Source organism: Propithecus coquereli, unplaced genomic scaffold, assembly GCF_000956105.1.
Source record: "Propithecus coquereli isolate 6110/MARCELLA unplaced genomic scaffold, Pcoq_1.0 Scaffold253, whole genome shotgun sequence".
NCBI classification, from domain to species: domain Eukaryota; kingdom Metazoa; phylum Chordata; class Mammalia; order Primates; family Indriidae; genus Propithecus; species Propithecus coquereli.
This window is the reverse complement of record NW_012148097.1, coordinates 1,107,773-1,134,283: the sequence shown is the minus strand read 5'-3', so window position 1 is coordinate 1,134,283 and position 26,511 is coordinate 1,107,773. Positions and strand designations below refer to the sequence as shown.

General features: G+C 49.1%; 1 protein-coding gene across 2 annotated transcripts in view; it reads right to left on the bottom strand.

Moving 5' to 3' along the window:
• F13A1 (coagulation factor XIII, A1 polypeptide) overlaps positions 1 to 26,511 on the bottom strand; it is a 171,947-nt gene that overhangs the window by 9,596 nt on the left and 135,840 nt on the right. For both annotated transcript variants that reach the window (XM_012647003.1, XM_012647004.1), the window contains 3 exons: positions 19,741 to 20,028; positions 13,535 to 13,695; positions 436 to 572 (listed from right to left, as the gene is read on the bottom strand). In XM_012647003.1, the coding sequence (XP_012502457.1) occupies positions 436 to 572; positions 13,535 to 13,695; positions 19,741 to 20,028 (586 nt within the window). The remainder of the gene's footprint in view (positions 1 to 435; positions 573 to 13,534; positions 13,696 to 19,740; positions 20,029 to 26,511) is intronic.

The following is a 26,511-nucleotide window of genomic DNA, read 5'->3' as shown; positions in this document are numbered from 1 at the left end:
AGTATCGGATGCACAGTAGGAACTCAGCAGATGTTAGTAGAACTGATACATGAGTAAGCAGTATGGCGAAATGATCGGGACTGGTTCTGAAATTAGCCACCCTGACCTGAATCTTGGCTCTATTCTTGGCTCTACTCTTATAAACCTTGTAACTTGGAGGTCAACCAGTCAAGCTCTCTAAGCCCCACATCCCTCAGCTACAGAAGGGAGATAATAAGGGTTCCCACCTCATTAGAGTGGTTCCAGGATTAAATGATGCAAGTGCTGGTCAGACCAACCCATTTTTACTCCACACCCTACCGAAATGGTCCATAAGGTAGCATCTTCTCAGACATTTTCACTGGGGATTAGATGTATGTTTGCAAAAGACTGAGAAAGAGAGAAAGCTTCCCACAGCCCCACACTGTCCGCCCACTGTCCCCCACCAGGGCTTACCGGAATGTCTTCCTCCTTGGTCTCAGTATTCCGGGACCATCCAGGTATAGCCAGACATTTTGCAGAGTTTCCTTCAGTGGGTTGGTGAACTCGACTGTCACAACCATGTCAGAGCCAACTACCTTAGCGCCACGGACCTAGGAAACGAGTGGAAGGAGAACGAAGCTCATTAGCAGGAAATAAAACCTCTTCCTACTCTTTTGTCTCCCTAACCATCTCCCCTTTTGCTAAAGGTTTAGAGTACGGCTACTGTTTCGGCCATGGAACCAGTGTGATGAGGCTAGCTTATAGCTTTGACTGGGGGATACCCTACTGAGAAAAAGATGGGAAATTACTAATTAGGATCGCACTCTTTTCTTCATTATAAAACCAACCTAATTAGAGCTCAGGCCAATAGCCACGGCCACTGGCCGCTCTCTGTCAGCAGGAGGTGGGAGTGCAGTGAGGGCTGCCAGGAGAACTTTGCTTCTGGATTAGGCTCAACTTTCCTGCCAGGACACAGGGGATTCCTAAGGTCAAGAGGTAGAAAATGCTCCGGGTGGCTTGTGCCTTTGTACTTTTAGACGTATCAGAAAGAGATACGTCCAATGAGGGAGTTCTTACTACTGAATGTGAAGAAGTGGAATCTGGACACTAAAATAGCGAAAAGAGATTTTTTTTTTTTTCTGCAGCCACAACATCTGAGTCCAGGAGGGCATAGGGTTGTTGTTGATGATGCTGTATAATGACCTCCGAAGGATCAGGTATTTGGCAAAGCATCCCAGGACGCGGGCGGAGCTCAGCGCCAGATGCAACACTTACTGGCAGTGGGGCCTTGGTGACTTATGAAACTTTCCAAGACTTGGTTTTCTTGTCTCTAGATGGGACTGACATTTGCATGGTGTGATCTATGTGGAATGCTGTTATTATTATTACATCTTACGCTGTGTTTACTGTGTGCCACATACTTGGAGTGAGACGTGTTCCCGATATAATCATGACGTGCTGCAAAATGGCCAGGTGGCTGCAAGACCTGTCTTTTTGTTTAGGGGATGTGGATGCCAAACAAACAGACCTGTTTAGGTCTAAGTGACTTGGGAACAAGATGATAGCAATAGTCCTTCCCTCTGAGAAAGGGCTGGGTTTCCGCAATGCACGTAAGGCAGCTGGCACACGGCAAGGCTTGCGGCAAAGGCCATGTCGTGGTAGCTCTGCTGTTTTAGAGCAGCTACGCTCTGGGCAGCTTGTCGTATTCCCCTTATATTTTAGCTCACGTTTAGCTCCAATACCTAGCCAGGGTCTAATAAATATTTGTTAAATTAGGTTGATAGCTCAAAAATAGAATTTACTGGATGTTTGAGTTTTTAATGTGACAATCTGGCCATTATCATACCTTGTTTTTCTTGTTTTTTTTGGTTCTTTTAGCCAGCATACAATATAGGAGAACACAAGTGGAAATGAGCCTTTCTTATGAATGGAAGAAAAGACAAAGGACGTGGACCAGAGAAGAGGACCCTCGTTTACTGACTCTACAGTAGAGAATAAAATCTTCCCGATTTGATCGTTACACATTGTTGGCATGTATCAAAATACCATGTGTACCTCATAAATACGGATAATCATTATATATCAATAGAAAAAGAATAAAATCTTATGGCTTTACTAATCAAGCCATGGTTTGTGCCTAAATTTACGTCTACAGGATTTTTTTAAATCTGCAAGAGAAATGAAACTTTAAGCCAACTCCCCAAGTTCGTTACATTTAAATCTCCATGCCCTGGAGGGGGGCAGTGGGTGGAGGGCTGGGTTCAAGGGGATCAGGGGTAGGGCAGACAACGACCACCATGGCAAAAATAGCAGGTGCACCTGGAGAGCATGGCTTGTGTGCCACACAGGGAGTCCAGCAGTCCTCAATCTGGTATATTTCATAAAGCACCAGGGGAACTTTAAAACAACAGACCCACCCCGAATAACGAAATTAGAATCTCAGGTGGTGGAGCCTGTGATCCATTTATTTGATTTCTAGGGAACATCCCAGTTGACAACAATGATCACATGTATTCTCCCATAAGCTTCCCAACACAAGGGCTGGATTTGTATCAGCCCTAGGGAACTTGGGAGAGAATACTATAATAATAGCTCTTCCCTTAAGAAGGAGGTTTTCTAGGGCAGGATCATTGAGGCCAGGCATTCTATTTTATGAAAGAGAAAACTGTGGTGCAGGGAAATGAGCAACTTGCACGAAGATAGGAAGCTACTAAATGACCAGGCTGGGACTTGAGTTGAAGTCCATCTAACTAGAGAGCTTGGATTCTAAGACACAGTCCTGGGCTCTGAGGCCAGAGGAGCCGGGGAAGCCGACAGCTCAGCAATAACCACTTTGTACTGAGGCCTGAAATGTCGGTCGGAAAGCAAGGGAGATGATCAAATTGGTAGGAGCAGTGCTGGATGTGAAGCTGCAATGACAAGACTCAGAATAAATAAGGCCCAGTGGGGAGGATGCTGGTTAAATAATGGACAAACTGGAACATGAAAGAGCAGTTACTTTTACGGCAGGTTGGCATACAGGGTGTGGAGAGAGCAGCCTCATTTGAAGGCTGTGGCAAAGCCAAGAGTCATGGTGTGGCCCAGGGCTTCTCTGCACCAGCTGTACTGACATTTTGGGCTGGACACATCTTTGTTGTGGAGCTGTCCCGTGCAATGTGGGATGTTCAGCGGCATTCCTGGTCTCCATCTCCTAGATGCCAGGAGCAACCCCTGCCCCAGTCATCACAACCCAAAGTGTCTCCAGCAATTGCCAAATATCCCTTGGGAAGTGAAATTGTCACCGTCCCTCCCCTCCCCCCCTTCCTCCAGTTGGGAACCACTGGTACAGACACAACATGTGGAGGACAGACTGAATTTTTCACTTTCTTCCCTGATGTCCTGAGTCGATCCATTTAGATATTGGGGTATAGAAGTGCATTAGAACACTTTACATAGTGCCCTGGTTTAATTCTCAAGTGTGTCCAATCTACTTGTCCTGCATTAGGAAAAATTTAAAAAAATCTTTGGATTTAAATAAAATACAAAGCAAAGATAACATTTACAAAAGCTCTTTCAAATGGAGAAGGTGGTGCTGCTGCAGAGACATCGTTGGTAAAAGTGTTTGCTATGATCACTTTAATTCTTTCTGGAAAGAATATTTTGGCACCATCTGGCTTCTCCATGTCATGCTATTATAAGTATGAGCATAAGCCCCTTAAAAAAATAAACCTGATAGTAGCTACTGACCCTCCCTCCACAGACATGCACAGTGACAAACAAGATATATACACTATGAGCGTGTATTATATTTTTGGGAAATGCGCTATAGACCCATGCAGTCTATATGTGGTTCTCTAGGGGCCCATGACCCCAGGTTAAGAACACTTTCCACATTGGTAGGCTAGCTCTACAAGAAGACCGTGATGCTGCAGAAAGCAAAGTACACCCTTCTAGGTCACTGATGACAGTGATAGGGAACATTTCATATTTGAAAGGCTGGCCCATGCGTTTGGGCCTCATGCACAGGCTTCAGATCTGAAGCTGATCAGAAGATGAAGCCTTCCTGGGTAGTTTCATATGTCATGCCTAATCAGTGTGCTTCTAGATATTGCCTCTGTAATTAGCTGCTGGCACAAGCATGTCAATACTGCCCAGACTTCCCCGATACTGGAGGGGGACGAAGGCTGGGGAGAGGTGGGGGGATGAGAGCAGAGGCCCTTCTCTGGTTGTGGTGTGTTTCTTTTGCGACTAACAAAGACTCTTGTCCATTTTCTAACATTTGTCTCCTGTGCTGAGAATTTAAACTTCCTGCTTCTGACTACTGAGATGATACTGGACTTTGGACACTCAAACCAAACTAAATATAAAAACCTGCCCATCACCAGTTCGACATCATTGTTTTCTGCTTGAGAAATTTAAGTGGAGGGGTCGCTTCCTCCTCACTTCTTTTGAGGAAAATGGAGCTTCCACATAGTGTTTCCATGTTACGTGTTGATTTAGGTGATGCACCATGCTATGGCATCTATGAAAGGCTGACAACAATGACTGTTATTGGAGAAAATGTCTGTTTGCATCGAATTCTTTTTGGAATCCGCACAGCTCCCTTTTCTTTATTGCTGTAAACATAATTCCATACCTTCGTCGTCGTATTTCTGATTTTCTTGCTCTCATAAAATCTTAAATAAAGGAAGCCTTCAGGCAATTTGGAAGAGGTTAGATCAAGAAGAAACTTTTATGTGTATTCACTTTAGAAGAAGAGTATCCATTACTTGAACCAGAGAAATGAATAAAGCATATGTCATATTCGGTGACACTGAATGTTTTTCTGCACATTGGATAGCAGTGATTTTTTCAATAGTCCATTTAAAATATGTCTGTTTTTAAAAATAGACCTGTAATATGATACGTTTCCAAGTACCACTCACCAACGTCAATATGCTGAGTTCTTGTTCTTTACACGATTTCATGATAATGAGCTGCTACCGATTCTTTAGCAAACAAGACAGTTATCAACACACCACACACACGCACACACACACACACACACTCTCTCGCTCTCTCTCTCTCTCGTGTAAACTTGTTGGAAGAATTTACTTTTTAGGAAATCACAAAATATCATCCAGTGAGCATATGCTTTACAAAATACATAACTATATTCAAAATTGAAACTGAAATGAAGGAAAAAGTTTGAGAAAGAATAAGAATGAAATAAATTGTCAATTTGATGCACATGATTTATTAGTGCACCCAACAGCCCCAATTTCAAGTGCTTTCAATCACGTATTCCCTGTATTACTGGGAACTGAATTTTCCCCTCCCTCTCAGCCCATGGTCACTGCTGGAATAAGCCATTTCTTGTTTGTAAACTCTGCTCACCAGCACCTGCACCGTCACTGTTTCTAGCTGACACTTAGATTAGCATTTACTAACTAATGGTAATGGTTCTACCACGGTCAGTGTTCTCACTCTGCGCAGTCCAATATGGTAGCCACTAGCCACCTGTGGCTATTTGCTTTTAAATTAATTTAAATTAAATGAAATGTGAAAAAAATTCAGTTCCTCCGTCCCACCAGCGACATTTCAAGGGCTCAGTAACCACCCGTTGTTGGTGGTTATCGCATTGGCCAGTGCAGATTTAGATCGTTCCTAGCATCCTAGAATGTTCTACCAACTCATTTAATTTGCACAATACTGCGAGGTGGATACTATGAGTCTTCATCTCATAGAGGAGGAAATCAGACACAGAGAAGTTAAGTAAGTTGCCCAACTGCACACGGTCAGCAAGCTGGCGGGCGAGACTGGACTGCGGACAGTCTGGTGCCCGAGTCGTTGCTTAACCACACCCTGTTCTGACTCTCATTAATAATAATAATAGTGTTAGTAGCCAACAGCTTACAGTTATTCAGTGTTCGTCAGGCAGGCAGTCTGCTCATCGCTTCATGTATGTCACCTTATTTAATCCCCTCTGCATCCCCGAGGGCTTGGGGGCTGGCATTGTCGTTATTCCCGTTCTACTGATGTGGACGTGCAACTCGGAAGTAAATCAAAAGCCTACAGAGCCGTGAAGGTGGCAGAACCTGGACACAAATCCAGGTCTTTCTGACTCGAAATCATTCGTCTTTAAAACTACATCCACTGCGCTCTCTGACAGAAGAGAGGTAAAAATAGTAACTTTTTTTCTTTTCTTTCTTTCTTTCTTTTTTTTTTTTTTTTTGCTGCAAGAGTTTCTTTGTTTTCTGAAATCCACAGCAGAATCATTTGCAGCGACTTTCTATGTTATCGCTAAGGTAGCAGTTGAGGGTGATGATTATAAGTTGACCCTGACCTAAATTTGAAAACACAGCTACAACTCACCTCATTCTTTTTGACTTTATGGGGAAAGAATTGGATTCCTATGCCAGAGTAACATGTGACAAGGCAGCCTTGAGGCCTTGATATGTGTCACTGGATAATAATAGGAATTTCTATATAGGATGTCTATTTTAAAAATGATAGAAATGCTGTTTTTTACAAGATAACCAGTAACCTAAACATACTGGAATTACACGACAGGTGCATGGGATTGGTTATTCTTGATGTTTTTCTTTGTGTGTGTCTCTTTTACGATTAAAAAAAAAAATAGCCAACAGGAAATACATAGAGCAAACTCTAGTTACCAGAGATTTCTCATTTCCATTCTCAAATGCCCATTGTTCTGTAGCTGCCCTGACGGGAGAGATGAAATGCGCACCGCAGAGGAGCAGGGCCCGTGCGTGGACATAGTCTAGGATGTCGTGTCCCAGCTGACTGGGGATATACACCGTGTGACTTTGTAGCCAAATCCTCCGGTACCAACGGCTACGAGTGGGTGAGAGTCGGCTCCCCAAGCACGCAAAGCCGTGGCTGGAGGTGCCCTCCTGGGGCCCCGGGGTGAGTCGGCTTCCCTTGCTCAGAGGCCCTCATGACAGGACTTCACAGCCGGCCTGGCACAGTGTCAAGCTGCCACTGTGTGTCCTAGGGCAAGTCCCCGGACCTCTCTGGGCCTTAGTTTCCTATGCGGTTAATGGGATGAGTCAATGTAATGATCCATGGCAGAGCTTCTGAAACATGCTAGCATTTATGGAATCTGAGGTTTGTGGGAGAAAGTGTTGCCAGGGCGACCATGAGAAGGTCCTCATCCATAAGGTCCCCTATGGGGAATGGTGTGGATTCGGTTCTCAGGCACTGGTGTAGAGAACCACAAAGGAGAGAAGCGGAGAAGCCCACTCCACTCTCAGTCCCAGCCCCAAGTCTCCTGCAGGGGAGGAGGGGGAGGGCAGGGTAAGGATGAGTTCTGGTGACAGGAGGCAAGACGGAGCCAGAGGGCACAGGGGGTTGGAGAGAGAATGTGCTGGGCTGGAGACATGCAGGGAGACAGTCAGGTCCAGGGACCGTTAGAATAAGCAGTCTTGGTGTTCACTTTCTGCCCTGATGGAAAGCTTGGGATACCTGGGCTCCCACAGAATGAAAGGAAACCGTAGTTAAGTCTCACAATGTAACCAGTGGCTTATTACACCTCACGTGGTTTCCTTGATTTTAACTCTGCTCCAGGATAAAGGTGCATGAATGGGGGTGTGGGCAGCGCAAGGCCCGGTGCCCACCACAGCACCCCACCCCGCCTGGCTCCGCGCTGGCGGCCTAGGGGCGTGAGCAGGAGAGAACTGAAGAGGACTCCACGGCTAACCTCAGTAGAAACTGCCGGTTGCTCATGAAAAGCTCCAGTTAGAACAAACCATTAGGATGGTTGTTAAAAAAAACTAGCTAGTGTCCCACGTTGGAAGAAATCTGGACATGGGGCCAGAGGCACGGGCCGTCTTTTCGAGGTAGAAAGGGAGCCCCTCTCTCTGGGGAATGCAGCTCCCTGCCGGGCTGCAGGGCTTGGTGGGCAGCTGGTGGGCTGGACTCCACTCCCAGATGGGCGCCGTCCGCACAAGGGGAAGTGCTGGCCTGGAGGGGCGTAGCCCAGAGGAAGGCCCCTGCCCCCTCTCTGGGGCCCACAGTGGCGCTTCTGGTGGGACCTGGACTACCCACGCAGAGTGCCTGGCACCGCTGGTCGGTGCTGGCATGTGCACCCTCTGCTTGTTGAGGGGAAGCCTACAGATTAAGCCTCTCTCCCAGCCCCGTGTGCACTGTCCCTGCGAGAGCAGCACCCCGGGCCTGTGGAACAGGTGCTTGGCTCGGGCTAACGAAGAGCCGCTGCCTCCTAGAGCCAGCCCGGGTGAGCCAACGCTAAAAGGAAGTAGCAGCCATCGTTCCCCATTTCAGAAAAACAGGCAATGAACATACTCTCAATGTTGAGTTTGTCTCTGACGTATTTTTTAAAAAGCCCTTCATATTTGCCACAACTTATTTATGGAGTGAGCGCCAAATAACTCTATGCTGAATGAATTGAGTAAATGAACGAATAAATAGTGACTAAGCAAAGAGATGAATGAATCCTATGAAGTTATTTTATGTAACAGACAAAATAAGTAAGGAGCAAATGCATGTTAATAAAAACTCTGGGAAACAGTTGTTCACATTTTAAAAGTTTAAATATGTAAAAAAATTTTAAAGCACCTATTTGCTCATGATTATAATTTTAAAAAATCACGTACATAGAAGGTGGTTATATTTTCTCCTAGCAAAATTGCTCCTAGTTTACATGAGAAAATTAGTTCTACTGGTGATTGGTGACATTCTGTAAAGGATGCAGGACTTGTTCCACGTGATAATGCTACAGAGGTTTCGGTTCCCGAGCTGTTTTAGAATGACAGACATGAGCAGAGGCGTCGGAAAAACCTGGGGGCACCTACTGTCTCCCCACAGCCTTCCCCAGGCTCCCCGAGGCTGGCCTTCCTGGGTGCCCTGGGGAACACCGCTGAGCTTCCAGTGACCAGAGTCAAGAGGTCCCATGCCACTAGGTGAGGGTGACCTTCACTCCGCTGTGCTACGCAACTCCCAGGGGTATGACCACTGGGTTCCCAGGCACGGATAGGACTAGAGAAGAGGGAGGGCGCACTTACCAGCAACTACCAGGTCCTGGAATGGGGCTGCAAATTCTCACAAACGTTATCACAGATGTGAGCCCCCCAACAGCTCTGCGTTTTATATACGAATGTAATTAATAGGAGTGGTGTAATTATTAGTGTTAATTATTAACATTATTCACATTGCAAAGGGGATAATGAAGTTCAGAGAGAATGTGAGAGAGAGAGAAAGAGATAGAACAGTCAAAACATGAGAAGTCAGAGAAAAACTCTGTCTGATTTTAATAAAATATGCTTTTCTCATCAAAATATTTTGATAGCATGGGGAACGAGATGTGTGCTCATTAAAGTTTAATGACTGCAGCTCCCTGCCTTTTTGCGTGTGTGGATCACACACTCTGACTCACGCAGGGTGGGTGCTGGGGTAGTTAACTGGGAGCCCGACTTACTCCAATCCCAGTCTTCATCGCCACGGGGTGAACGGAGACTGGGTGGATCAGGATTCATCAACACGCACCCACTGGCCTAACCGCTCGGGCTGACGATGACTTGGCTCTGGGCAGGTGGGCCCGGATTGTTCCAGGTCGGCCTAGATTTACTCTAAAAAGGGAATTAGGTAAGAACAGCTGGGACCCAGCTGCTGGGCCACTCCAGTCTCAAGGCTGAGCTGGAGACTCCCAGAAGAAGACAGTGCTTTGGCCAAAGGCTTTGAAGAGAAGGAGAAAGAAAAGAGGCCGGACGGGTGGGAGGGCAGAGTTCACAGCACGTCACATCCCTGCTCTGGATCCTCACTGAAGAGCTTTGCCCACAGAGCCGATTATAAACCTCTCATCCAAAAATTGAAGGCGCATTTCAAAATGGCCCCGAGCCGCCTTTGTCGGGTCGTTGTCACTTGTCCCCTGTCCCCAGCCTCCACTCCAGCCCTGGCAGGCTTCTCCCTGCTGTGTGCCTGCCCCCGGCCCTTGCTGAAGGTTCTTTCCTAGTATCTGGAATGGTCTCTCCACCATCTCAACTGGCTGAATGCTGTCCCTCGCTGGGCATCACCTGTCCCTCGGCAGCCCTCACTCTTGATCCCCACTCCACTCAAGCTTGCGCGGTCTCACCTGCCTCGGACACAAACCACTTTGTGAAAGCAATCAGCGCCTCTGCTTTCTGTGAAGTTCCCTTGTGAGAACAACCTGGCCTGTCGGCTACCTGAACGGGCTTCCGAGTCAGGAATACCTGGGTTGAAGCTTTGCGCCACCCCTCATTAGGCGCGAGATCGCGGGCAAGTTACTTACGAACAGCAACAATGGCAATAATAGCAACAGCCACCACCTACCAGGTGGTCACTGTGACCCAAGCATCAGGCATCCACGGACTCATTAAATACTCACAAGAACCCTAGGAGGTGCGTTGCCATGACCTCTGTCTTGCCAATGAGAAAACAGAAGCCAAGGGAGGTTAAATGATTTTTTTCAGGGTTACAGGGTCATTATGTTGAGGAAACAGGCTTTGAACTCAGTTTGGTTCCAGACCTCATGTTTTGGCCACTATGCTACAAGGCACTACCCTCTGGGCCTCTCAGTTTTCTTATCTGTAAAATGGGGGATGCAGTCATATCCTCCTCATAGGATGCTAATGAGCATTTAAGAAGATAGTACAAGAGAATGCTCAATAGCGTAGTGCTTAATAAGCCACAGCTGCTGTCGCTGCTGGGCAGGTACTGGTCCCGTCCCTCCTCTTGCCTGTGAGCTGAGCAGGAGGCGGCACGTTCTCTGTCCCTGCAGCCTTCACCCTGCACCCGCACGCTCACCCCCTGCAGCCATGAGAGGCCCAGGAGCTGTGGGCCTGGCCCAGGTCCAAAGGGATCGAGAAGGGTTGGAGCACTTTCCTAGAATTTGGGGACACTCAGTAATTCTGGACCTCTGAGCCATGGTGGTTTTCTACTTTTACCGCATTTAGCTCCCTCTCCAAGTCCTGTTTTATCCGATCTATGCAACTCCTCTCCCCGAGGTCCCCGGCGGGGTACTTCGGCTGGATGTTTTCTTTTCATTCTCCTGTCCTCTCTCCTCCCCGCCTGCACCACGGCCCATATTTCACATCTCCAGGAGGCTAAGCAGCGTCCCAGGTCCCCAGCCCAGTAGCCAGAGTTTTGGAGTCAGGGCCTCTCACTCCGGGGTGGTCTTCAGGGTTTGAGGTGATTTACGTAGGAACACCTCTTCCGCCGTTTGGATTTAGTTTCTCCTTGGGGTTAATGGTTAAGGGACGTTATGGAAGGATGCCTCATCCCCTTTTTCTGAACAAACTTGTCACAGACAGAAGCCAGCAGTTCCGTTGGAACTGACGGCTGGAGCGCCGTCGAATGGCCCTACCTCTAAATAGGTTTCCTCCAGCAACGGCACCCCTGATTCCTTCCCAGAAACAAACACAAACGCGACTCTTTATTTAAACTGCAACCTCCCTGCCCAGGTCTGCTAACTTGTGGGAATAAGGTATTTCTGATTCTGCCCCTGGGGAATTAAATCGTGCTTTATGTAAACCCAGAAGATAACTCACAAATAATCCTTCAAATTAATAACGTCTAAAAGATGAAAGTTATCAGTTTCCTTCCTACCTCCAGTTTATTATCAGTGGTGCAATTAAATTCTACTTTCTGCTGTGGTTTGAGCACTTCATAGCTTGGGAAGGCTCTCTCCTGAGACCGTCGCAGGGACGGGCCGGCGCTTCATAATTAGGACAGCACGCAGCCTCGCCCTGGTGGGGAAGGGTCAGGGTCGAGCTCATGAAGGAGCCCTGCTCAGTGGCCCCACCAGGGTGGCAAAAGCTGCCTCCGCCATGCAGCTGGGAGAGGCCTGCGGGGACTGGTATGCGAGTGTGGAGGGAGCCGGCCGTGACAGGCCGCCTTCCTGGCAGGGCCTCTCGCTCCTCATGCTACTCGCTTCACATTCCCACGGGACAGCGGCTCCTCTGGAGCAAAGGCAAGCCCCACTTCTCGGTTTCACGTTTGTTTCTGACTCTGCCTGCAAATCCTGCACACTTCGTTTTCGTTCTGCTTCTTAAGGCTTCCTGTGCTGATGACAGTGCCACAGTGGGCCTGTGGGCGGTGACAAGGGTGAAAGAACCAAAGAGAAGCGATGATGGAGCCTTTCTAGAATGAAGGGCCTGGTGTTCTGCTCCTCGACGGGCACCACCTGTCTGTGATTTGGATGAGCCCTGTCTCGGGGGGTGCTCACTGTGCCATCTACACAGGACCAGTCCGTGAGAGCTGTGACACGAGCCGGTTCCCGGCCCTGCCTCTGCAGGCAGACGGCCTGGGGTGGAGGCCTAGCCTGCTGGCCGTGCGACCTTGCGGGAGTTATTGGACCTCTCTAGCCTTCGGTCTTCTCATCTGCAAAGTGGTGATGTCAGTGCTCCCTGCCTTGTGGGGTTGTTGAGGTTGAAAACACAACCATGCCCGTAAAGCGGTGATCACGGTGTCTGGAACCCGGAAGGTACTCAAAAAAGGCATTTTGAATGCTATACATCAGTTCTGAGCTTTATAAATGATTCACAGCAAAAGATTCATGAGAAACAAGGCCTACCCTCACCCCACCCCCCTCTAGGACCATTGAAAAGATGACAGGCTTTATGAAGCTCTGATTTACCCACCACTCTAGAGGAATGCCGCTTAGCAAGGTCTGTGCTAATCGCTCTTAATCACTTCAAGAACGTTCTCCAGAGACTGGGGAAGGACTCTCAGCCCTGAATAAGGGCTAGCATAAGATGTCACTTCCCTGGGTCTCTGCTGGAGTCTGGGCTCCTGCTTTCAGGACAGGAAGGTGTCTCAGGGATGTGGCCACAGAAACCACCAGGAGCTTCGGCTGTGGCCCTGAAAAGTAGGAGTGAACAGGCTCCTATATCAGTTTCCCACGCCTGTCCACCCTCATCCTCCTCTGCCGATTCCTTTGAGCCATTTGGGCAGAGATTTCTGGTGGTAACTGCAGAGGCAACGTTAAAACTATTGAACAATTGGGCAGAACCAAGCTACGGGGCTAGAAGTCAGAAAAGCGGTCCTCTCGGTGACGGATGAGGGCCTTACTGACTGCTCGGGACCTGAGGGAACTTTCTGGGGGTGTCGAAAAGCCTCCATCTCTTCACCTGGCTGCTGGCCGCAAGGTATACACACATGTCCAAAATCATCAAGCTGCGCGTTTTGATTTGTGCAGTCCGCTGTCTAGAGCTATACCCCAGTGAACAACATTACTGTCCAAAATGCAGGCGGGACGTAGTACGGGCAGCTCCCCTCTCTCATGGTCTGCCCGGCCCGTGTTATCCCGGAGACGCTGAGAGTTCTAAGTGCCCACAGCCATCGCTCCTTATCTTCCTCCACCAGTGTGTTTAGACCCACAGGGGACATTTATATCCGCAGCCACAGCCCTACATTCAATCTGGAGAGGAGAGGAGAGTGTTCTACGTGCGTGTCTATATATAGGGCAGTTTACTTCTTTCAAAGAACAAGAGGTCTCTAGCTCCACTGTGTTTTGTTTTTGAGCAGACACTCCTTCACACACACGCCCACTAAGCCGGGGGGCCCAGTCAACAGCCTCGCCTTTCACCCTCGTCTGAGGTGAGACGCTAAGACTGACCTTGATGACAACCGTGGGGATCGTCAGCACCGTGGACTTCTGCTTGGCCAGGACATCCCTGGTCTCGTTGACGCGAGCTGTGACGAAGAAGTGCAGGGACGCCTGTTCCAGCAGCTGGCCCATGTACTCGCCGGCTTGGATGAGCACCTCTTGCTTCTTGACTGGCAGGAGGAAAAACAAACAGGCCCAGCATCAAGACCCGAGATGGGGTCTCTTTTACTTTCCCCCAAGGTCCCCCGTCCTTCCCACGTTAGCGCAGCGGCCCCCGGAACACAGCACAGGCGAGGGGCAATGGAGTGCATCAGGACCAGCTCTCTGCTTCTTGCTCAGAGAATGTGCCGGACATTTAATATTCAGCCAAGTCTTACTGGAGAAAATGTATCGAACTTTCCAAATGATGCTTTTGCTGTTGTAAAACGAAGGCCATGGGAAAGATGTTTCAAATGGAAGGCCAAGGTGTTTTAACTATGGCTTTGATTTGGGTAGGGTTAGTCCCAAAATGGTACATGTGGGGTGGTGAAGTTCTAAGGCCACCACTCCACGTGTTGACCCCTTGTGAAAAAGGAAATGTCTCATCCAGGGGCTACGCTTGGGCAAAACTGTCAACTATCTAAACTGTCCTTGTAGTGCTCCACATTTTCTCTCCGGCTTTTTCTGCGCCAATCTGATATGATTTTTCTACGTACAAGAAAGAAGCTGTTGGAACCAGTTCCCACCAAAGGCATCCAACCATCGCCAAGCCCCTCCCCAATTCGTAATTTAGAAGACCTCTGTGCCAAGTGCATGTTTCCTCAAGCCACTGATGTTAGTTTTTTGGTCCTGGGGACAAGCCAGTGGGGATGGTACTGGGAGGATGAGGAGTGGTCCTGGCTCCCCTCCCACCCCATCTGGCTGAGGACGGTGAATTCCAGCTTGTGGCTCTGGCCCCCTTCCTCTACCACTCCCATTTCCCAGAGCCCGGGATTCTAGAGCGCAGAGGGCAGTTCTTCTGCAAGCCAAGCCCAGGTGTGGCACCTGCTGCTACCTGGTCAGAGCCAGGTGCCTGTGCTGCACCCACAGCTGGCAGGCCCAGCAGGTGAATGGGTGACTCCTGCCTCCAACCCCACGCACAGGGAACAGACTCTGAATGCCCACAGAGCTGCAAATCTCCACTGCTTCCCTGCCCCGGCGTATGGCTTCCTGCCAAGTTACTGCAGGAAACAGTTCCCCTGGCCGGTAGCTGAGTGCAGGGGGCAGTTCACTTAGCCTACTGCACTGAGCAGCAGTTGTGGGGAGGGCAGGATGCTGCCTGTGGGTGGACAAGCCCCAGGGCAGGGGGAAGGGCTCTGCTTGGCACTGGCTCACAGGTGAGTGCGTATGGAGCTGTGCTCGCCACCCGTGGGTGGACTCTCATACCTGGACTGGATCTGCGGCAGCTTGCTCCAGACCTTGAAGACCAACGAGCCTGGGAAGGCCTTGGGCAACACCTCAACTTGGAAGTCTCTTTACAGACGTGCAGGTGCTGTGCCAGCCTCCAGCCTTCAGACTGAAGAGGTCTCAGTCCTGGCTCTATGTCACAATCCCCCAGGGACCCTTAAAAACCTGCCATGCTGGATCCCAGCCCAGACCAATTAAATCAGAGCCTTGGAGGTTGGGGCCTAGGCATCAGCATTTCTAAAAGTCCGCAGCTGCCTGTGATGTGCAGCCCGGGTTGAGAAGGCCCGCTCCAACGTCCAGGGGTCCCCACGGAACCAGCCTTGGAAGCCTTGCTTCCAGAGTGGGTGTGGCCCTTCCAGTTGAGGCCCTGGCTGGTTCCCAATGCAGGGGCACCGCGACCATGTCAGGTCAGCCGCACCATGTTAGAGATGCAGGTTCTCTGACACCTCCCTGCGGTGGGAATCAGGATCTGCATTTGAATGAGGTCCTAGAGGTGCCCGCTCAGGTGTGAGCAGCTCTGAGAGATGGGAGGTTCTAACAAAGTAAGGCGAGGGGGTGGGGGGTGGGCGGGTTAGGGAAGAATTAGGGTGGACTCAGGAAGGTCTGGGTTTGAAATTCGAAGTCCTGCATCCCTGGGACCCCAACACCCTTGGCAAACTGGAAAGGCGGGTCATCCCAGCCTGGTGGTTGTCCATGGAAGGCAATTTTGCCCTCCTTCACCCTGGGATGTTTGGCAATGTCTGGAGACCTTTTCGTTGCCACAGCTGAACTGGAGGGTGGCTTACTACTGGCATCTGGTGGGTAGGGGCCAAAGACACTGCTAAACGTCCTGCAGTACACAGGACAGTCCCCACGACAAAGAAATATCCGGCCCCAAATGTCAATTTGCTGAGACTGAGGATCCCGGCCCTGGGCCATGCAGATTATTAGGTCAATTCTAGGCAAGCAGTAAACAACTGGCTTGGTGCTATTCCACTTAGAGCCAGCTCTTTGAAGCTATGACCTTGCCTTGATCTTGGCCCCTGAATTCTGCCTTTTCAAATGACCCACTCATAATTGCCTTCTTTGGACCTGAACCTGGACCCTGCTTCCTTCATGGCTCCCTTAGCAATTAATTACTTCCTCCATCCAGATGAGGGAGGGTCTGGCTCTCCCCTGATACAACCTCAGATGAGGACAATGTGGTTCTTCATGTTCCCGGATCTGGATGGATGCAGTGGCAAAATGGCAGGCCTTAGAGAACATGTATTTTGCCTCCAGCTGCCTCCAGTGATAATTTTTTAAAGACAGACTTCCTGTGGCTATTTCTAGAGGGCTGTGTTTCACCACTGGGTTTCTTTGGGCTGGTGGGATGTGCCTGGCTTCTTTGCAGAGACTTTTGCTACCTTTATAATCTCGGCATCAGGACCCCTTTCTTCTCTAAGGTACAACACTCCCTAAGTCACAGCACTAAAGAAAACGGGCTGTGTTTCAGAGCCCAAGAGAACAGTGCTCCTGAAATAGTACGTTATGTAACTGCTGTGTTTTGCCACTGCACAAGAAATTGTTCTAGATAAAGTTTATTAAACGTGGCAAGGGAAAGAGGAATAGATTTTCACTCTATGTGCAGGGGGCTGGGATGCTGCCAGTATCGTTTACAGTGTCTGGGGAAAGCCAAGGGAGACACAGACTGGAGCTGCCTCATCTCTTTTCCAAAAAGCAAAGAAAACTAAATATAGCCAAGTGGAAATGATAGCACCTTTGAAGGTACTGGAGGTTTAAGTTATTCAGATCTTCCAAGCTGATTCTAGCACACACATTCCCTATAATTATCAGTCTGGAAAGTTCGCCTCCCATTTTGCTTAGAGAACTGTCTCTGCAATAGAGGCATCTAAGAATGCTTGATCAAGGTCTAGAATTATGTGGCTTTTTGCAATATTCTGCAATTTATTCCAGATTGCAATATGTAATTTATTGCATGCAGTTAATGCCACCTACCTGCAGGGCAAAGGAACAAAGAGTCTCCGGTTCCCTTCAAGTTATTCAGGACAAGCTCTAGGTTTGGCCAAGTGGGTGGGAGTGTGTTCCTACTGACTCAGGCGTAGGTTTGGTCAGCTGTCCCTGGATCAATGACTGATGTGATGAGAAGCATTCCATTCTAGCCCACTCACTCACATGAGCTCCTTCTTTAATTGGAGTGGAGAGAGAAGAGGAAGGAGATTGAGAGACAAAACTCTTGTGAAATGGGAAAAGGCTGGTGTTTAGTTCCCATCTAAAGATCTGGGCTGGACTGCAGGTGATGAGGACACAGGGGAGGTAACTGGCCCACCTGGGGCTGAGTTTGTCCTGAACTGGCTCATTGTCATTGCCTGAATGGGACTTGGGTTCTATTGTCTGCTTTGCCTCTAATTGCCGTGTGTGGCCTTGAACACATCAACTCATCTTTCTAGCTTCAGTTTCCCCCAATGTAAACATGTTGGAAGTTACCTTTATTGAAAGCCTACCATGTGCAAAGCATGTCATATATATTATCTCATTTGGTTTTCTCCACACCCATTTTCTCTCATAACACATAGCCAATCCATAAGCCGCGCAGGTGGGTTCTACCTTCAGAACATACCCAGATCTGACCAGTTCTCACTGCTCCCCTCACTACCACCACCGCCTCTCCGTCGAATGATTGCAAAAGCACCCTAACTGGCCTTTAAGCTTCAGGCCTATTTCTCCTTTAGCCTCTTCTCAACACAGCAGCTGGAATGATCTTTCAAAACTTAAGTTAGATCATGCCACACTCCTGCTCACACCCCTCTGATGGCTCCTCAGCTCGCTTAGCATCAAGGCCAAGATCCTCACAAAGGCCTATAAATCTTTACGTGATCTGCACCCACCATGTTGCCTCTTGCCACCTTCGCCTCCAATTCTAGCTCCATGCTGCTCACTGAGTATGTTAGACATGCTCTGGCCCCAGAGCCTTTGCACATACGGTTTCTTCTGGCTGGAATGCTTACTTGTGCCCTTCTGTCAGGTCTCTGTTAAATGTCACCCTATTAGAGACATTTAACAGAGACTGGCTGCCCAACTATCCTACTGCCGCCAGCACTCCCTGTCCCCTCTACCTGCTTTACATTTGGTATCACCCATATAACCATACTACATATTCACTTGTTTGATTCCTTACTGTCTGGTTCCCCCACAAGACCAGAAACTCCATGAGGGGAGGGCATTGCTACGTCTCCAGCACAAAACAGGGTCTGGACTTGCAAGCACTAAAGAAGGGTTTGGGAGACCAATCTGCGGTGTGGGTGGGTTGTTCTCATTTACAGAGGAGGAGAGAGAGCTCAGATCGCTTGAGTACCTTGTCCAGGGAAACAGCTGGTAGGTGACACAGCCGTCCCTTACATGCAGAGTTGTCTGACAGCAAGGCTCAGGCTCTCTGAAAGCACGTGTGGCTGCCCGTTCCAAGCAACCACGGCGACTATTGTCGTCTTCAGTCCTTTACGCTGACTCTCCTTTTCTATGGGGACTCCCTTTCCTACCTCTAGGAAGAGGAAAAGTGTCAGATCTTCTAGTTTCCAAAAAAAATGCCACGGTGATTTGTTAATTATCACTGAAGCTAGGGAGATTTGCTTCAAACCTTTAGGTTAGAGTAGTTTTCTTGGAATTAGAATTTTTAGGAATAGTTTCCCATTTTTCTAAACATATTTCTCTAAGGCTTCAGCAAGAGTACTGTGGGTTGTGACAGCCACCAGACACAGAGAGCTTGAGAACAACTGAGACATGTGGTTTGGTCATCCCAGGGGGGCATATTAGTCCTGCTGTCTCTGCTTTGTAAAATTATTTGGATATCTTTTTTTTTCTGTTCTTCTTTTTTTTCAGTGCCACATGTCAGGTCAATGGGAATTGGTGCCCTGAGGTATTCAGGTCCTTGCAACCTGCTCTCTCCAACTCGACACTCCCTGCCTGGAGACCGGCTTCCTCCAGTTGACTCATTTTGCCAGTCATGTGCCAACTGTTGTGCCCACCAAGTACTAGCACCCCAAGAAATGAGACTGGCCAAAATTGTAATCCCCAATGTAAGCAGTGGCATGCAGATCCTAACCTGCTTAAAATATTCCGCATTTTTATAGTGATGAAAATGCTTGGAAGACGTGAGCAAGAGGATGAGAAGGAGGCCCATCAGAGATGGCAGAGAGAACAAAGCCATCCACAGGGTCCTGGAGGGCCATCTCCAGGGATGAGATCTCTCCCTGCCTATCAGAACATTTTTAAGAAACAGTCTACATGCAGGCCTTAGATCTCCCTGCTTTCTAGATGGTAAGACAAAACACACCATTCCTTCTGGGCAGCCCCCGAAAGACTTCCCTAAATCAGGAGAGAGGCACCGCCTGAGAGCCCGTTTTCTGAGACGGGTCATTTAGATGTGTGCTTTACAAACTTTCCTGTGCACTGCAGTCCCCTCGGGATCTTGTCAAAATGCGGGTTTTGATTCAGGAGGTCTGGGGTGGGGCCTGAGATCCTGCATTTCTGATAAGCTCCTGGGAGATGCTGATGGCCCTGGTCCCTGGACCACACCTTGAGTGGTAAGAAGTTAAGTTCCATCTACTTCCCAGGACCCACGGGACTCTAGGCTTTGATAATCTCAGCATTTACTTCTATGCATCAGACGTGAAGATGAAAGCTGAGGCTAGTCTAGAATAGAGGGTCACGCTCCTGAGCCCTGGGAGATAACGTCAACTTGCACAGAAAGCTGTCCTAGCGAGGCAGGGAGCCAGACAGCAAGTCCTGGAGAGAACGTGCCCTCGTTAGCTTACAGGACAAGGGCTCCAGCGTCACTTCGAATGTCTCCTTCTTGAATTCTGCCTTCGCGACCCCGGTGTAGAAGGTGATGCTGCCTGAGAGATAGGCTGAGACGGTGTAACGGCTGGGACTGTTGTTCTGGAAGGTGATGGTGAGCTTGAAGTCTTTCCCCAGCACGGCATTTTCCACTTCGAAGTCCATGTCTATGTTGGACCTTGGTTTGACGACACCTTCTGTGTTGAGAGGCTTTTTGGCTCCATACATCAGGGCGGTTTCTAGGGCCAATCTCTCTTCTTCTTGACCTAGGAGAGACCCAGAGATAATAACAGGGAAAAAGAACTACAACCCACCAAGAGAAAGTCGCATTAATAGACACATTGCGTACTGTGCTCACCCGAGTGTCTCCATGGCCTCGTGACCTCCCTGGGAGGCAGATGCCATCATTATTCCTCCGTCACAAATTCTGAAAAGTCAGATCCCCAGAGAGTCGGTGACCTGTCTAGGTGGCCGAGTCTGCAGGTGGCAGCGCCAGGGCCTATCTACAAAGGAGGTGTGCTAAGAGTTGTTCCTCTAGTGCCACTATTTCAGGGTTCAGCAGGTAAAATTGGCAAAATCCGACTCTTCTCAAACTGTGGTGTGCATTTGCTTCCCTTCTTGAGTCCTAGCCACGTGGCAAGGACTTGGGGACCTCTAAGCATCGATCGTGGAAATTATTGCTTCTTGCCATCCACTTCCTACAGTAAAAATTCTCTCCAATTTATGGATCCCCAACAAGACTGTCTTCTCCACCCTGCCTTCCATTTGGGCCTGTCCACTTGCTCTTTGCTGAGTTGACCCTGGAGGGCTCTGGTCCAGCCTTCCCCCACCTCCCTCCCCACCCCATGCAGAGATTGCAAACCACAAGCTGCCCCAGGACATTGGGCTCTGGCAAGACATTGACAGGCCTTCCCTGTCCCAGGGCTCTCAGGTCAGACTCCCGGAGGAGTGCTGAGCTGCCTAGATCCTCCTGCATGTCCCCCGGCTTCACTAGCCCGTCAGAGGTTCTGAGAGGAAGCCCTATAGCAAGGGGACCTACCTACTTTTCTTTAATGTAAGGTCTCCCAAACTCATGTGACAATGAATGTGGTTTCTGAGGGATATCTATTGGCTTGTGGCAGTGCACAAGTTCTAACGCTGTTCTAACGCTGTCTGACGTGTGTGTGCTGTTTTGAGGAAAATGTCTTGTGTAGGGTTTCCCACGTGGTCGTGATGGAGATGCAGGTGTGGGGAGAAGGAGAAGGGGTGAGCTCTGGAAGAAGAAAAAAGGAGCTGTGTGAAGTGAGGAAGCAGGAAACACAGACACGTGTCAGGCCTCAGAGCTTTGCCTCCGCCGACAGGAGGGACGGCAGAGCTTCGGAGAAAGTACGTGGCTTTGGGGACAGGGCTGGTGGAGGTGCAGAGGGGTGGTGGCCATTCCGTTCTCCATCCTAAATAGCTTTGGGTTTATCCTTGTGCATTGTGGAGGACAGACATGAAGACATGAAGGCAAATTCTTTGGCTTGTAAAAGCTGGTCGTGAGAATGGCTAGCAGAAAAAAATCACTTTAAAATATGAATTCTGGCTTTTATAATTATGTTAATTCTAAGATATTGCCTTCTATTTTACCTAGTTAATAATGAAATGCAGTGGTGATTAAGAGGCCAATTAATCACAATAACTACCACGGAGCGCTGTGAGCCGAGCTTTGGGATAAGTGCTTTTGTGAATTATCTCATTTAATCCTCATAACAGCTCTACAAGGTAGGCACTGTGAACACCATCAGTTTCCTTGTTTGGGAAATAAGGGCGCCTGCATCCTAGGGGCGTTAGGTGGATTAGAGGTGGTAGGTGCATAATAAGAGGAAGCTACTCTGCAAAGGCAGAGAAAATGCCAGCAGGTGTTGTGTGTGTGTGTGTGTGTGTGTGTGTGTGTGTGTGTGTGTGTGTGTGTGAGTGTATTAACGATTCCCCTGATTGTCAGGACTGCAAGGATGTGCCAGAAACAGCTGGCCCAGGACAAGCCTTGGCTGGAGTTGGCGTTCACAGATCCACAGGAGGAGACAGCACTGAAGCGAAGGAGAGGCAGGGCGGGGACGGTGCAGTGGAGCATTTCAGCAGGAATCATCGGGCAGGCAGGTCCGTGAGAAGGAAAGCACCATCAATTTTCACTCCGGATGGGGGCCAAGTGTGCATTTAGGCACAACATAGGAGGCAAATCTGAGCAGCAGGAACCTGATCAGAGAGGGGCCGCCTTCGGGGAGAGGAGCCAAGCTGGCCCAGGCGAGGGACGGGGAGAGGGAGGCTTGCAGCGTGCTGTGAGCCACTGCGTGGCACGTGGCAGTGGAGGCACCTGGACCGTCCCTCTGGGGCAGCCAGGCGGGGCAGGCTGGGCTGTTGCGGGAAGTGCAGGCCCAGAGAAGAGGAAAGAACTGCAGGGTTCTCCCAGAGCCATAATTCCTGTTTCCTACAGTTACGCTCTGTGCTCTGGCGTCTTACATAATTCAGGGCCATGGGCGAAATTTTGCTGCTGTGAGACACTTATCCAAAGCCAGATTTTATTTTCTGAGATGCCTCTGTGGGAATCTCCAGGCACAAGGTCAAAAAAACAACTTAGCGTTAACTAGGATATAGTAAAAGAGCCCTTTTATGTTGGAAGAAACCTCTTCTTATTGTTTTGGCCTCAGGTCCACTGTCACCTCCTCAGTCCTCCCCCCTTACCCTGTGTAATGTGTCCCCAAACCCTAGTCCTCTCATCTCTCACTAACACATGCCTGTTTTCATTCTCCTTCCTCGTCACAGCACTAATCACTGTGTGACATCGTCTCCTCCGCTGGAATGCAAACTCCATGAGAACAGCGACGAGGTCTGACTTGTCCATCTCTGCCCGTGTCCCCAGGACCTGCCCTGCAGAGGATCCGAAGGATCGATGTTTGGAGAAGCACTTTGCTTTCAGCCAGAGGCAAAACTTTCATCTTTATAACAGGTACTAAATAGTCCAGTTTAGGACATTTTATGTTTAATTAAGCCCGCCTGTGAAAATGTCACCTCAGCGACCATTCGTTGGTCGTTTCATGCTATTGGAACCCCTATAATGTTCCAGGCACCGTGTTTGGCACAGATGAGAAACACGGGCTTTCCCTCACAGGTGTGGAAGGAACAGGTGAAGAAGGGTTGTAGCACAGATGTGTTCGTCACAGATGCTGGGACAGAGGTTGGCCCGAGGTGCCTGGGAACATGAGGGTGGCAGGGGACGCTTCCTGGAATGGTTTTTCCTACACAGCCAGGGCAAAGCCAGGGAGGCAGGTGAGAGCGTGGCTTGTTGGTGGCTCAGCTGGCTGCTGGGCAGATACCTGTGGGCACAGTCAGAGGTGCAGCGAGGGGGCGGGCAAAGGCCAGCTAAGAAGAGGCTTTGTGAGTTAGGAAGGGAATGCCCCCAAGGCAGGAAGAGAGTGAGGGCTTGGAAGTAGTGCTGCAACAGGCTCGGGCTTACATTGCAGATAATGTCACTTTGGCAGCAAGGCAGGGGTTAGACTGAGAGAAGGGGAGGATGAGGAGGGAAGGTGGGATGGGGAAGCTAGAGCAGGTATTTTTCCAGGAGAAAAATAATCACAGCCCAAGCTTACAGGAAGAGTATGGCAGCAATAACAGAACTACTAGCAGCAGTGGGACTAACTTCACTGGACATGTGCTGTGTGTCAGGCACTATAGGAAGGATTTTACACACCAGATACTGTGTACATTTTGGACAGTGATCATGGAGCTGGAGGGGAGGGGATGCATTCGAGGGGACATCCGGAGGATCTGCTGCTTGACTCACTCGTAATTTGCTAAATTTGGGCGGATGGTGGTTCTCTTCACCACGGGAGCATAGGAGAAATAGATCTGAGATGGGCGGAGGAGTGTGAGAAGGTGGCATTTGGGAATGCGGGACATTTGGAGACAGTCTGGGCAGAGACACAGACTTGGGGTGATCAGGATACATGTGAATGTTAACACCAGCTACGCAGGAAGGCCATAAAGTAGGTGGGAAGGATTGGGGCCTAGAATGGAGTGACATTCAGAGGGAAGGTACAGTTGCAGAAAGAGGGAAAAAGGGTCAGGTGGGCGTGGGGGAGCCAGGAGAGAGCCGAGCTGTGAAAACAAAGAGAAGAAAAGATTTCAAGAAAGGGGAGTGAACAACAGCACCGGGAAGTGTAGGCAGGTCGCGTAAGATGAGGTCTGTGAAGCAGCAGAGCCTGAAGGCTATGGGGTCGCAGGAATCAGGGTGCAGGACGGAGGGTGGCGGGTCACAAGTCCAGGCGGCCCTTTCGGGAGGCGAGAAGGAAGGCAGAATGGGGTGTGTCTGGTAGGGAATATAGTGTTGAAAAAGATTTTTGTAAATTTGTTTTTAAACACAGGAGACCCTTGAGCCTGCCTCCCTGGAGGGAGAAAATCGAGGAGAGGGGGAAATACTGGTGACGGAGGAGGTAACTGATGGAGCAAAGAGAAAATGAGGTCAAGATACCATCGTCAAGGAAGGGATGTTGCCCGGAGAGAAATTCTCAGAATTCTAGTTTTCAAAGTTTCTTAATTGTATATTTTGGAAAAAAGTTACAAAGTTAATATTAAGCTTTAGTAAGTTGAAAGTGAAAAATGATCTTTCCATGATTTAATTCATTATTAGAATTAATTCCTAAATCTAGTCATAATTTCTTCCCCATGATTTTACTCATCTCCATATTTTAGTGTCCAGTCAGCTCTCGCGGGTCAGGGAAACGACGCAAGCGACCGAACGGTGAAGATCAGGATGGAAAACGCACGGCCACGGGGCGGCCAGCCCCACACTGCGCGCCGGTCACAGACGACATTAGTCAGTCACCGTCTCCCAGCGCATTCGGGGGCAGGCGCAGCATCCTCACAATAGCATCCCACTCAGTGATTTCCAAAGTTAGGATTTGAAATGTGTACACCACCCTCGATTACGGGACTAACTATCCACTTGGGATCACACTCCAGCCCAGAGGCGAGGTGAGTCGTCTCTTACAACCGTCTATGTGGACTCAGGGGTTCTTCCCGCTGGACCAGACCCCGCTGTTCCTCTCCCCGGGTCCCGCCTTCTTGCCTGGACCTCAGGTGTCCTCCGCATGCAGAGTTAACGTGTTTTATTTGTTTTAATCTGGAGTCCACCCCTGGCCCAGCCCCCAACTCCTCTTTCGTGGACTGGTTTTTGGTCTTTCCTCTTTGTGGTCTCTGATCCTGTCCTGTTCCTGATTCGGCCTTCACTGTCCCCTCCACACCGACAGCCAGTGGCAGCTGCGCTCTGCCCTGTGGCTTCCGCGAGCTGTCCAGGCGCGTGGACAGCTCTCTTACTGCTCCCGCTGCCTGCCGCTCGCCTTTTGTTTTCTGCACTGTCTGGTCAGGACTTCTTCCAAAGTAGGGCAGTTCACGCCACAATCCCTGCCTTGCTACCTTTTCTTGGGGAATTCGTTCCCCAGCTTCACCTGCCAATCCTCGTCTACCCCTTGGGTTGAGTTAGCCCATCACTAACTCCCCCCTCGAGGCTCTCCCTGCCAGCAGAGTCTGCTTTCCAGTCCGTCCCTGCGCCCTGCCGCACCTGTCCGCCCTGTGTCAGAGCAGTTCGCACCCAGCACGGCAGGGCCACGTCTGCCTTTCCCTCCGGCTGGGTGGGAAGGCAGGGCTGTGCGTGCCTCCAACTCCGCCCAGCCCTGGATGTGGCAGGTGGTAGGGGCAAGCTGTCGAATGGATGAATGTATAAATGGGTGAATGTTGCAACTAACTTTTTCTACGAACCCTGCTTTTTCCCTTTCTAACCTTTTTGCTTTAACTCTATAGTAAGAGGGCATTGCTTGTTAGTTTTGTTCTATTGTGCTTGTATTATTTTTAACTTCCCTTTTAGGAAAAAGTCAAAAAGAAAAAAAAATCTTTCCATCTATGTGGTGCAATGGAAGAAAACCAACGGGAGAGGAGAGGGAACCATTTCAGAAATACGGTAAAAATTCACTAGTTCAGATGACAAAAATCTGCCATTTCTGAGACTATGCATAAGAGTTCTCAATTCAGCTGGCTTTTTCTTTATAGTGCAAATTGCTTTTGTAAATAAGAGCAGGGAAACTGTCTAAAATATTTAAAACAAATTCTGCACTCCTTAGCGCTTCAGGAATACCAATGAATATTTAGGTATATGGTAATTACTTGTCATTTTTATCCATTCACTAAAATAAATGCTGCTCCTAAGAACCTCTGGCAGTGAAGCATTTGCAAAATATATTCTGTGATCCCCATCAAGACACCCAAGGTCCTCCACTTCCTGGCTGCTACTGACCTTGGGCAGCTTTGTCTCCAGCCACTGGGCATTCCGTGCTTGATGCATCAGTAAGGCCTGCAGGACCCTAAGCACATGGGGCTGCTTTGCACCTCCTACCTCTGTTCATGTGCCCCCTGCCTGGAAACTTCTCTTCGGCTTTCCTGAACTCAGGTCCTCACTTCTTTCCTGGGCTCTGCTTTTTCTGAATCTCTTGATGGGACTGAATGTCACTCTTCCTTGTTCCCAAATCCCCCTCTGCATAATAATCCTATCAATTGGCCCAGGACAGAAACTGGGTCCTACATACTACTGGGGCCCTCAGCACCAAACCGATTGCAGACATAGAATAGATGGTATTGACTGAGATAGAAGTGAATTCAGAGTCGTTTGAAGCATTCTATACAATAAAAATTAACAAAACCTCACCATAATATTATTTTATAATTGAAATTGGCCTTTGATC